The following is a 13301-nucleotide window of genomic DNA, read 5'->3' on the forward strand; positions in this document are numbered from 1 at the left end:
TTTAGAACTTTGCTTGAGTAGCATGATGAATCTAAGACCTTGTCTCGTATGTTATATTACAAAAGTTCATAAGGCTGTGTATCACTTTAATATACTGAGTGGATATCTGCATTTGTTATATTATCTGATTTTTCAGATCTATCTCATGGATATACACATATGGTATACTCTCTTGTCAGCCGTTATTGGTGGTGTGATGGGTGCACGGGCTCGATTAGGCGAGGTATAATTATTACAATTTAATATCCTATGTTCTACTCGTTTTTGAGCATTCTCCTTCATCAGAGAGTTTCTTGTTTGTTGGTTTGTTTCAGATACGCTCAATTGAAATGGTGCATAAGCGTTTTGAAAGTTTTCCAGAAGCCTTTGTAAGGCATCTTGTCTCTCCACAAACAAAAAGGTAATTAACAAAAAGAGATTTAGAACTTCTTAATTGTTACCTAATTATTTTATTAATTGTCTTGTTTACTGTTTGCTCTTTTAGGCTGCCCTTCAACAGACAATCATCTCAGGTGAGATTTTTAATTGATGTATTTCGCATCTGTTAAATTTTTCAATTAGGCCAGCAAATTTATTTCTTTCTATAGCATGTAGTACTTCAGGGTACTAGGAGGTATATGTATTCTGTTTTCTGTGACTTCGATAGTTTACTTGTATCACTTGACTATCTGCTGCTTTCTGGAAGATTCTTGTTCTGAATCACACAATGAGCTTGAGCTGTTGCTTGGTCTATTCAGGACGACTCTCATGATACGGACAAGACATATGCTGCAATGTTTTCTCCATTTTGGAATGAAATTATTAAAAGTTTGCGTGAAGAAGATTATATTAGTAATAGGTAAACCAATTTCGACTACTTATCAAGGACTAAACATATGGTTGCCAATGGTGTTTATGTTTTATGGTTATGTATGCATAGATGATAGATCCTTAATGATTTCTATGCATTCAGGGAGATGGACTTGCTTTCTTGTCCTAGCAACACAGGAAGTCTTGGATTAGTACAGTGGCCTTTGTTTCTTCTTAGTAGTAAGGTGCAAGTTTAATCTGATTTTACTTGGCAAAGATTGTGACAACACATTTCAATCACAAACTCAGATGTCATTTTGGGTTTTATTTATTTAATTTTTTTTTTTGTACATTAGATTTTGTTGGCTATTGATTTGGCCTTGGATTGTAAAGATACACAAGCAGATCTTTGGAATAGAATATGTAGAGATGAATACATGGCATATGCAGTTCGGGAATGCTACTGCAGTATTGAAAAACTCTTATACTCTCTTATTGATGGTGAAGGGAGACTCTGGTATGAATCTTTTTGCATCCTTTGTAATACATTCGTGGATTTTATTTTCTTGACCACCCCAGATTTACCCTTTTGTATTTTTTCACCTTTATACTAGGGTTGAAAGGATCTACCGTGAGATAAATAACAGTATATTGGAAGGCTCACTTGTTATAACCTTATCTCTTAAGAAGCTTCCAGTGGTGCTAAAAAAATTTACTGCTCTAACTGGGCTCCTGGTACATTACCTTATACATCATTTTAACAAAGTTTCTGTTTCTGAAGAAAACACATATATGCATGAGTTGAATTACAATGTTGGTAGTAGTAGTACGATGCCATGTTTTGGTACCATGATTCTGTAGTATGGTCATTTCATTCTTTTAGTACGTTGATTCTTTCATTATAACTCTCGGTAAAAGTTAAGCGAAAGCTGCTAAAATATGTTTGGTGAGAAGAATATCTCCTGTTTAATAGTCCTTGATGACTGTCAGCCTTTTGTGCGTGTATCAAATCTTTATATTAAGTGGCCTCTCTATTAAAACTAGCACTAGTTTGTTGATTTGGAATACTTGATTTAGCTATAGTCGTTATTTCAATTAATCTTTTTTAATATCTTATAACTTCAATGCAAACAAATGTATGCTCCAGTTACGGAATGAAGATCCTGATCTTTCTAAAGGAGCTGCAAAAGCTGTGTACGAGCTATATGAAGTTGTCACAGATCAACTTCTGTCACCTGATTTAAGGTACGCGATTTATGCACATTAGTTTCTCTTTGGCTTAACACCTTTGAGATCCTTGAGGTTTTCATCCGGTTCCTTGTATATGCGACTACAGGGAGCAACTTGATACATGGAACATTTTAGCCAGAGCAAGAAATGAAGGGCGCCTGTTTTCTAGGATAGAATGGCCCAAAGATACAGAAGCTGTAAGTTCTCTTGGTGAAAATGCGACCATGGGCATCTTTTCTGTTATGTCCTTTGCATTTATGCCTCTCTTTTTCTTTTTCCTTTTTGGGTGGTCACAGAAAGAGCTAGTGAAGCGGCTGCATCTTCTTCTTACTGTAAAAGATTCCGCAGCTAATGTTCCCAAGAACCTTGAAGCAAGAAGAAGATTAGAATTTTTCACAAATTCATTATTTATGGACATGCCTTCAGCCAAGCCAGTTAGTGAGATGGTCCCTTTCTGGTACATATGAGTTTAAGTTGTTCTATGTTATATAAGCTGATTTTGTTTTTCTCTGCATGGAATCATTAATTCTTTTATTTTTTGTGCTTGAGAATAGTGTCTTCACCCCTTACTACAGTGAGACTGTACTATATAGTTCTTCTGAATTGCAAAAGGAAAATGAAGATGGAATATCAATTCTTTTCTACCTTCAGAAAATTTTTCCAGGTATCTTTCTTCATCTCTCTGCATTTGAGTTGTTTTCTCTTTCTACTACTCATCTTCTAGTACAATCTTCTGCTTTGATAATTGGTTTTATTTTAGATGAATGGAAGAATTTCTTGGAACGAATTGGTCGGGCCGATTCAACTGCTGATGCGGAATTGCAGAAAAGTTCAAGCGATGCTTTGGAGCTTCGGTTTTGGGTATCTTACCGGGGCCAGACTCTGGCTAGGACTGGTTTGATTCCTTGCTATGACTACCACATATATATCTCTTTCTGTTTTATGCTTTTTGATTTGAGGGCGGCTTAATCTCTAATTATGTACTTTTATCCTTTTCCAGCAATTTTTCTATTTTTTAATTAAAAATAAAAAAATCCTCTTATTGGGTTAAGGGTTTGAATCCTCTCTTGTAATTCTTTGTTTAGCGTGGAATTATTGTCCACCCTGCCACTTGTATTTTTCTAACTAATACCAGTTTCTTTTCTTGTAATTTTTTTTGAAGAGCAAATTATTAGCAGAATAATGCTTTTTTACATTAGTTTTTTCTGAGATTATGATTTGTAATTGCAGTGCGTGGTATGATGTATTATAGAAGGGCTTTAATGTTACAGAGTTATTTGGAAAAGAGATCGTTGGGAGGTATTTTCTTTTGGAACTTGTAAATACATTACGTTCCTCTTTTGGATAAAGGACTTATTGCCACTTTGTCACAATTTTCCTGTACCTGTAGTTGATGGATATTCTCAAGGCAGCATCCCTACAAGTCAAGGTTTTGAGTTGTCACGTGAATCGCGGGCGCAAGCAGATATAAAGTTTACCTATGTTGTGTCATGCCAAATTTATGGCCTACAGAAGCAGAGGAAAGCACCAGAGGCTGCTGATATATCTCTTTTATTGCAGAGGTATTGATCCTTTGAAAGATTGCAGAATCTTGCGTTGGTAGGATAACAATATAGAGGCCTCTTATTGTCCTTGGACTTGTGCACGTGGAATATATATATATATATTTTAATGAAGCATTTTCTAGGAGAAACTAGAATGGCTAAAGTATGTGTTATATTTGAAAAGAAAAAAGATGAGCACTTGAACATTTGGAAGGAAAATAGAAGTTCAAATTGTATATTAGACAGTCCTTACTTTTAGATTTTTAATCTGCATAAGTTGTCACTTGTAGATTTTGACAGTAGATTCAGCATTTTATTTAAGATTAGGGTCAGCTTTTGCCTCAAAAACCTAGCTTTGCACAGTGATGATGACAGTAGTTTCTTAGTTTTGTGAAAATCAAGCTTTTAATTAGTAGCTATTTATTTTGTTCTTTGATTTTTTACTTAGGAATGAGGCACTTCGAGTTGCTTTCATACATGTTGAGGATGGTGGTGCTGATGGCAAGGGTCCAAAAGAATTTTATTCTAAGCTTGTTAAAGCTGACATACATGGAAAAGATCAGGTAAGTCATTGCTTTCAATTGCTGGTATTCTGTTGTTTGTTAATGGTAGCTCATGCATTGGTTCTAATGTGAATGAGACCGTATAGGTGTCCTCCCATTGAGCCTGAATATCTTTGGGAGGCAAGAAACTCTGAAAAAATTGTTAGGTAGGTCTCTGTGTGGCATTGAATCGAACTCATTGAAACAAATTATGGCATGCCTACTCGACCTACATCTCTTGGTTAGCTTGATATTTACTTTGAAAATCGGGTGTCAAATTATTTGGTCAAAAGCCAACAACAGGCATATTGAAATGCTTTTTATGGGTCTGACACTAAGTACTTATGCTCCTGGTAGTTGATTAGTGGCCACTTTGGTATCTTTGTGCTGAAGGAAAATTCTGTTGCTGGTATTGTATGTTTGAATTGATGTGATAGACTTTGTCGTAACACAGTATTTTGTTTACGTAAGCTCTACTTACATTAAGCATGTTTGTGTATTTTTTATTTTAGTTCTAATATATATATATATATATATTTATCAATTAAATTCATTATTTATTTTCTAAAATTTGTAATAAAAAAGACAATAAAATAAAGATTATTACTGAAAACAATGAAAGTTACCTTAAAAAATGAAAGTTGAAATTCCTTGCTGTGATATTTTCCTGTGTGGTCTTGTACCTTTTACTGATGGTGTGTGTTTGAATTTGTGTGGCTGATGTGTGCATGCAATGCATTGCAAGTTCTTTCCTTTAACGTATTCTTTTTAAATGGCTTGAAAGAGCTTCCTTTGACCTGGTTTTGTTAACATGTGCATTTGCTAATTTCTATGTGCAGGAAGTATACTCGATCAAACTTCCTGGAGATCCAAAACTTGGCGAAGGGAAGCCTGAAAACCAAAACCATGCCATAGTTTTCACTCGTGGGGAGGCTGTTCAAACTATTGACATGAATCAGGTGAGATATTTGTACGTATTTAATTTTCACTTTCATAGGTATCTTTTGCCAGGTTGTGTAAAAATAATTTTTGTAGTGTTGGTTAGTACAGTATGTTGTATGGATTTATGATCGTATTCTTATCCAACAGTGAAAACAATGAGTGAAATTCTCTGGTTTTGTAGGACAACTACCTTGAGGAGGCAATGAAGATGAGAAATCTTCTTGAGGAGTTTCATAGAAACCATGGTCTCCGGCCTCCAACTATTCTTGGTGTTAGAGAGCATGTCTTCACAGGAAGGTTTGATTGGGTTCTTTTCAAATATAATTATTTTTGTTTATTTTTTCTTTCTTCTCCCTGATAGTTGTGTCTTACATCCATGTTTGTACAGTGTCTCATCCTTAGCATGGTTTATGTCAAATCAAGAAACCAGCTTTGTTACTTTGGGGCAACGTGTTTTGGCAAGTCCTCTCAAGTAAGTAGCACTTATTTGCATTGGGAAAATAAGCGTGTTAAAAGATTGTTTTAACATCAAATGAAAGTTTTTTATTTTGTTTCTTGCTATTGATCCTGCAAAATTATTTTATTTGTAGTGCTTTCATAATGTCTCAAGAAAGTGATTTCTATATCCAAATCTTCACATAAATCATTCCAAAAAATACTATTTAATATTTTTTTCATTTTACCTTGGGAATGGTGATATTGACTGAGTACGACCATTACTGTTAGCTAATATTGTTTTGACAATATTTATTTGCTAGAGTAAAATCTACAATTTTCATTCTTAGCATATTTCATTTCCATAGCAACACGATGTATCTTTTTTCAATCGTCGGTTTTATTTGTGTTGTAGAGCCTAATCGTTAGAAAATGACTTCTGACTATTGAATACTACATAAAATAAGTAGAAGGTGGGAGTTTTTGTAAATTGCATTTATTGTTATTATTATAAAATCTTGCAGAGTTCGCATGCACTATGGACATCCTGATGTATTCGACCGTGTATTCCACATAACTCGAGGTGGCATTAGCAAGGCATCTCGTGTTATCAACATTAGTGAAGATATCTTTGCTGGTGGGTGTGAACTTGGCAATTGCTTTTTATTTCTGTGCCTATAGTTGATGCATGGACATAATTGATTTAATTTTCTGTTAATATCTAATTTGTCTTTGATGAAAATAAAACACTGCAGGGTTCAACTCAACATTAAGGCAAGGCAACATCACGCACCATGAGTACATTCAGGTTTAATATACTATTTTCTTCTGCCTGTTTCCCCCGATAGATTCCAGTTCTGGTTTATTGATACATTGCTATGTGCAGGTTGGGAAAGGAAGGGATGTTGGTCTGAATCAGATTGCCCTGTTTGAAGGAAAAGTTGCCGGTGGAAATGGGGAACAAGTTCTTAGTAGAGATGTATACAGACTTGGACAACTTTTTGATTTCTTTAGAATGTGTTCTTACTTCTTCACGACTGTCGGATTCTATGTTTGTACTATGGTGCGCTTCTCTACTGGTCTCTATTCGTCAGTTCAAATAAATTAACCCTGCTTTCTAGTTGCTGTAATCTTCTTATGGTGATTTCTACTTGATGCAGATGACAGTGCTCACAGTGTACATATTCTTGTATGGAAGGGTTTACCTGGTAACTTAAATGCCTCCTTCTGCTTTGATATCCATGTTATCAAAAATGATTCTGTAGCTTTGGCTTTTTAAAGATTTTACCATGTTTTAATTATGTGGTGTTGTTGTTGATGAAAACAATATCATTGAAGTTCTCTGATAATATGGGAGGCACCTCAATTACTTGGGGGACACTATGATTTTGAGCTTTGTTATTCGTTAAAGTGATGGCCTACTTTTTTAACAAGAAAATTTATTTTCAGTTGATTTCACAATGAGATGATTTGCTTATGTATAAGCTATGCCAAGACAAATTTAACAGTGTCCTGGATAATTTTTTCATCAAATTTTGTGGATGATCTACTTTTTGACGAATTTTTCTTCATTTTTTTCTTATTGGAGGATTTTTTTTGCCATTACTTTTAGGCTTTCTCTGGACTTGATGAACAAATTGCAAAGCAAGCAAAAAAACTGGGTAGCACAGCACTGGATGCTGCTTTAAATGCACAGTTCTTGGTCCAGATTGGAATTTTTACAGCAGTTCCGATGATTATGGGTTTTATACTTGAATTGGGACTGCTCAAGGTTAGTCCAAGTCATATCATGATGATGTCATGATTTACTTTCAACCAATTTGTATGATTATAGTGTGGCTACTTTCTTTGTGTGGATGGATGTTGCTGATTCTCTTGTATTTTAAAACCAAAAATAGTTTTTTAAAGAAAATAAAATTGTGTAAATTGATTTCTAATTTTTGCTGTAAATCTATGAAGATTATAATATTTGGTTATCAAGAGATTCAAGACCATATACTTTTTATAAGGGTGGGGCATTCAAATAGTAAATCTAAACATTTAAGATGAATTTGATTATTAATCATGCTACATCTGCAACTGCATCTGCACCAAGACCATAATCTTTATTATAATTGTTTTTTTTTTCTGTGGATTGCTTTCTATTCTAATTCTTTGTGCTTTTTCTTAAATATTTGCAGGCAGTTTTCAGCTTTATTACAATGCAGCTTCAATTATGTTCTGTGTTCTTCACTTTCTCATTAGGAACTAGAACTCACTATTTTGGACGTACGATTCTCCATGGAGGTGCAAAAGTATGTATTTATTTGATCATCTGATTTTCTGGTTAATGAATATCTTTTGTACATGGAAACAAAATGATTACTCACACTTCTATTGTTATCAACAGTACCGGGCAACTGGTAGAGGTTTTGTTGTCCGCCACATCAAGTTTGCAGACAATTACAGGCTCTACTCAAGAAGTCATTTTGTCAAGGCGTGAGTGATCATTACTATGCTTATAGCTTCCCTCCCCCCCACTCCCTCTTTAATTATATATTTATATATAAATGAAAGGTAAACTCTTACAAACTAATCTTCACAGGCTTGAAGTGGCTCTGCTCCTCATAGTCTACATTGCATATGGGTATACTGCCGGTGGGGCTGTTTCATTTGTTTTGTTAACTATTAGTAGTTGGTTTCTGGTCATCTCTTGGCTCTTTGCACCCTATATCTTCAATCCTTCTGGTTTTGAGTGGCAAAAGTAAGTAATCTACTATATTTGCTCACATATGCATCTTTTTATGTTAATCTTTTATGATGTTCTAGCTGTGTTAAACTTCCTATGCATGGCAAAACCCTTGATTAAACAGAACGGTGGAGGATTTTGATGATTGGACCAGTTGGCTTCTTTATAAGGGTGGTGTAGGAGTGAAAGGAGATGATAGCTGGGAATCTTGGTGGGAGGAAGAGCTGGTACGCACTTTGTCGTATTACAATTTGCTTCTTAATTCCCTTCTGTTTTTCTGTTTCCAGCCATACTGAGACCCAATGATTTTTCCTTTTAAAAAAAAAATTATTTTACTATATCCATTGTGCTGCATTAGGGATTGAAGAGGACAAAAACATTATAGAGATATATAATTTGTTTAATAGTGATTCCTTTAAATAATCCAGGAGTTAAATGTTGCTTTGTGCCATTTCTTTTGCTAGAAGATTAATATTTTTTGCAGCTAAGGATCTGAATGGTCATTTTGTTGATTGAACATTTTGTTTTTATTCCCTGTTATTTATAGCTCTAAAATGATGCGAATGATCCAATGCTATCTCATTTATTTGGTACTTTGTTTTGTTCTTGGTGCAGGCGCATATTCAAACACTGAGAGGTCGTATATTGGAAACCATTTTGAGTTTGAGGTTCTTCATGTTTCAATATGGCATTGTGTACAAGCTCCACCTCACTGCCAAAGAAAGATCACTTGCGGTATGCTTCATGTCTCCCTCCCCCACACTCTTTTAACCTATAGTGTACTTAGTAGTTGGTTCCACCTATTGCTATATATACATGCATACGTAAATATATAAAGCAGTTGAAATAGAAGTATTTCTTTAGATTTTGGGATATGCTAATATTTACGGGTCTCAATCCTCATTGATCTTGACAATTGCTTTTGTTATCCTGTCTAGATCTATGGATTTTCCTGGGTCGTGTTACTTGTCATTGTCATGGTGTTTAAGGTATTAGTCCTCTCTCTCTTTTCTCAGCCTACTTGATATATGTTGTGAAAACTCAATTATTTGTCCTTTTACGTTGCAGGTTTTTACCTACAGTCCAAAGAAATCAGCCAACTTTCAGCTAGTGCTTCGATTTACACAAGGTGTCACATCCTTGGGACTTATTGCAGCGCTAGCCCTAGTTGTCATATTTACGGATCTTTCCATACCAGACTTGTTTGCTAGCATCCTTGCATTTATTCCAACCGGCTGGGCAATAATTTGTGTAAGTCGTTTATTTTGATCAACGTGGACATGGTGCTACTATTTTGTTTTATTTGCATCATTAAAAATTTATCTTTTTGTTTGCGCCGAAAACACAGCTGGCTGTGACTTGGAAAAGGGTTGTCTGGAGTCTCGGGTTGTGGGACTCTGTTCGCGAGTTTGCCAGAATGTATGATGCTGCAATGGGTATGCTCATCTTTGCTCCTATAGCATTCTTGTCATGGTTCCCATTCATCTCCACATTTCAGTCTCGACTTCTTTTCAATCAAGCTTTTAGCCGTGGTTTGGAAATCTCCATTATTCTTGCCGGAAACAAAGCAAATGTTGATGCTTAATCAGTTTGGTCGTTCTTGCGTTTTTTATGAATTGTTCATTTGAGTAGCGATCATTATTCTTTTTTTACCCTTTTAGTTGCAAGTATTAGACATTAAGTTGTTGTAGCTGTATATTTTGTTGTAAATAAGTTGTAGGCTGTTTCTGACATATTCTCGTTTAGTTTTCATTTGTTAATTTGTTTTGTATTTTGAGATGATCACAAATTGCAAGACCCTTCCCACTTTGCAATTGTCGAGTAGTGTACCATTTTTTGATACTATATCAAGCTCACTGGTCCTTTTTCAATGTTTCTTCCATAATGTAATTAAATAGTATATTTGAAGAATTAATTACTTCATTTGGTATTATTGAAAATTTTGAGATAATTTTATTTATATATATATATATATATATAAATTATTAAGGGAGTGAATGTAGCGCATGCACCTTTTTGTCAATATGCATTCTTTTCCTACCTGTTTTTGCATGTGCTTTAATTATAATCCAATTTTTTAATATAATAGTATACATTGATGTTATTTAAAATATCTTACAAATTTGTTTAAAATCTAACTTGAAAAGTACACACTTTTAAGACTATTTAACTAAAACTAGCTACTAAATACATTTAGTTTTAACATTATCCAATTTTTGAATTAGATATCCCATAGCCCTTGCTCAAAACGTAACGATGTAAAGCGGAATACAGAGAAATCACACTGGAACTAAACTTCTTTCATTGGTTGGTGACTATTAACTTGAGATAATTAAGCATATTCACCTTAAAAGTTAATGCAACATATATATGATGCCATTTTGAAAATTGGAATTTAGGGAGAAATCAATATAATGTCTCTACAAACTTATTCAAACGTGAAGAATAATGGGGAAAAATAATTTATAACATATATTTAAAAGTATATTTCTTCGTGGTATTATTCAACATTTTTGTTTGCAATTTTTCTTTTTAATTGCTCACCCTTCGACTATACATATATTTATACATAAATTATACTTACTTGGCAACAACCTAGTAATGAATACACTTCCTTGCAATAGAGATACAAGAAAAAGCAACATCACATGGTATTAATGCTAGCTATATGTATATGTATATGTGTTAAGAGCAATGGGAAACAAAAACGTACCTAGATAAGAAAATCCACAATATCTAAATTATTTTTATATTTAATGGTTTACATTCAAAGGCTTGATATTTACATTTTAAAAGATGGAGTTCCTAGATATGTGGGAGCCCTTATGACCTAAATGATGATTTGAGAAGCAATGGTATGAACTTGTAGGAAACACATATCTTATATAATACTTAAACGCAATATGATAAATACAATATTTATATCTACTAAATTAAAGATACATAAATATTATAATTATAAATAATACAATATAAATATCTATAATATAAATGACAATATTATAATTATAAATAACACAATATAAATAATTATAATATAAATAACAATATTATAATTATAAATAATACAATATAAATAACTATAATATAAATGACAATATTATAATTATAAATAACACAATATAAATAATTATAATATAAATAAAAATATTATAATTATAAATAACACAATATAAATAATTATAATATAAATAACTATTATAATTAAGTTAGACAATAATTATAAAGAACAAAATAAAAGCCGAGGCCTGTGTAACAGACAGTTTCCTTAAAACAGATTTGCCGCCTCTACGAAGTTTCGACGTCTATCTCCCAGGATACAACAGTGAACGACAAGTAACTCAATTACTTCGCCGAACCAAATATGCCCGAACTCTATCACACTACAAAGATCTAAGAACTCTAAAGAGTAAAAAGGGGAAAAACAATATTGAAAATATATATATCTTAATCTTCAATGGAAGACAAATATATATATGTATATGTTTTTGGTGTAATTAAACTAAGACCACTTAGGTCTTATTTATAGAATTTCCCTAATGAGATTTTTCATTCATAAACAATGTGGGACAACAAAAAATTACTATTCATTACTGATTTTTTCTAACAATCCCCCACATGAATGAAAACTGACACAAGAATAACCAACAGATGGTTTAGACCTAGGTGATAGAGTTCAACGTTTAGAAACCCACATAGGATAGGTAGGTGTTACCCTTTGAACCTTCCCTTGTGTAAGTATATTTACTTTACTGGCTAACCAGTAGACGCGATGTCTTTGAACTGTTCTGCCGTTCGTGTAAACGATGATATACCACACACAAGAATCTTTCCTGACATATATTGGTTCTCAAGATTATGTTCGTTTTGGCCCTGAACATTTCCCTGGTTCTACAAGAGATATTCTAGGAATTGAGCCCTTATTCAATCCCTATAGAAGCGGCCCATCTTCTCTCTCACATAGATGATTTTCTTAATTAAGAGTAGCCCGTATTACTCTGCTCGACATTTCGACGCATAAGAAATCATTAAAAGCATAGCTTAACCTTTTCCTTACAGTTATCACTGTTTCATCATAGGAATGGACAATGAGGATAACCCCCACAGTGATCCAACATAGTCTTTACAGTTTTAGTTGTCCCTTTGAACCTAGATCTTGGGATCTCCAGTCAACTAGGTGGGGTGTCTACTGTATTGACTTTATTCATTCATGGGCTTTAGACCCATTCCCCTCGATGATTTTTCAACCAACTCTCTATTTAACCCTTTGGTTAGCGGATCCTCAATATTATCCTTTGACTTCACATAGTCAATAGAGATAACTCCAGTTGAGAGTAGTTGTCTAATGGTATTGTGTCTACGACGTATATGTCTAGACTTACCATTATACATATTATTATGTGCCCTACCAATTGCAGATTGACTATCGCAATGTAAGCCAATAGCTGGCACTGGTTTAGGCCATTTTGGAATATCTTCTAAAAATTGACGAAGCCATTCAGCTTCTTCGCCACACTTGTCTAAGGCAATAAACTCAGATTCCATCGTGGATCTAGCTATTACCGTTTATTTAGAAGATTTCCATGATACAGCTGCACCACCGAGTGTAAACACATATCCACTCGTAAACTTTGAGTCTTTCATATCAGATATCCAATTAGCATCACAATACCCTTCAAGTACTGCTGGATATTTAGTATAGTGCAGCCCATAGCTACGAGTAAATCGTAAGTACCTAAGTACTCTTGTTATTCCTTTCCAGTGGTCAGACCCTGGATTATTCGTGTATTTACTCAGTTTACTAATTGCGTAGGCTATATCAGGTCTTGTACAACTCATTAAGCACATTAGACTTCCAATAATTCTAGAGTACTCTACCTGAGAGACACTCTCCCCTTTGTTCTTGAACAAATGTAGACTCGAATCTATAGGGGTTTTGGATACACTAGAATCTTCTTTGTTGAATTTCTCAAGAATTTTGTCCACATAATGTGACTGACTTAGAATGATCTTATCAGATGTCCTTGAGATTTGAATCCCCAAAATGACATCTGCAAGACCCATATCTTTCATGTCAAATTTCGAGTTCAA

General features: G+C 34.0%; 1 protein-coding gene across 2 annotated transcripts in view; it reads left to right on the top strand.

Moving 5' to 3' along the window:
• Positions 1-10161, top strand: part of LOC133830150 (callose synthase 10) — a 28630-nt gene extending 18469 nt beyond the window's left edge. For both annotated transcript variants that reach the window (XM_062260075.1, XM_062260076.1), the window contains 31 exons: positions 137-223; positions 315-400; positions 485-512; positions 738-838; positions 953-1034; positions 1146-1306; positions 1404-1524; positions 1937-2034; positions 2126-2216; positions 2316-2476; positions 2574-2683; positions 2780-2914; positions 3250-3318; positions 3410-3581; positions 4012-4126; positions 4945-5064; positions 5229-5344; positions 5436-5519; positions 6007-6119; positions 6238-6290; positions 6369-6545; positions 6643-6690; positions 7095-7253; positions 7663-7776; positions 7872-7960; positions 8067-8225; positions 8335-8437; positions 8826-8945; positions 9149-9199; positions 9279-9461; positions 9559-10161. In XM_062260075.1, the coding sequence (XP_062116059.1) occupies positions 137-223; positions 315-400; positions 485-512; positions 738-838; positions 953-1034; positions 1146-1306; positions 1404-1524; positions 1937-2034; positions 2126-2216; positions 2316-2476; positions 2574-2683; positions 2780-2914; positions 3250-3318; positions 3410-3581; positions 4012-4126; positions 4945-5064; positions 5229-5344; positions 5436-5519; positions 6007-6119; positions 6238-6290; positions 6369-6545; positions 6643-6690; positions 7095-7253; positions 7663-7776; positions 7872-7960; positions 8067-8225; positions 8335-8437; positions 8826-8945; positions 9149-9199; positions 9279-9461; positions 9559-9795 (3543 nt within the window). In that variant the 3' untranslated portion in view covers positions 9796-10161. The remainder of the gene's footprint in view (positions 1-136; positions 224-314; positions 401-484; positions 513-737; positions 839-952; positions 1035-1145; positions 1307-1403; positions 1525-1936; positions 2035-2125; positions 2217-2315; positions 2477-2573; positions 2684-2779; positions 2915-3249; positions 3319-3409; positions 3582-4011; positions 4127-4944; positions 5065-5228; positions 5345-5435; positions 5520-6006; positions 6120-6237; positions 6291-6368; positions 6546-6642; positions 6691-7094; positions 7254-7662; positions 7777-7871; positions 7961-8066; positions 8226-8334; positions 8438-8825; positions 8946-9148; positions 9200-9278; positions 9462-9558) is intronic.
• Positions 10162-13301: the final 3140 nt, after the last annotated feature.

The sequence above is a fragment of the Humulus lupulus genome, chromosome 4 (assembly GCF_963169125.1).
Source record: "Humulus lupulus chromosome 4, drHumLupu1.1, whole genome shotgun sequence".
Classification (NCBI taxonomy): Eukaryota; Viridiplantae; Streptophyta; class Magnoliopsida; order Rosales; family Cannabaceae; genus Humulus; species Humulus lupulus.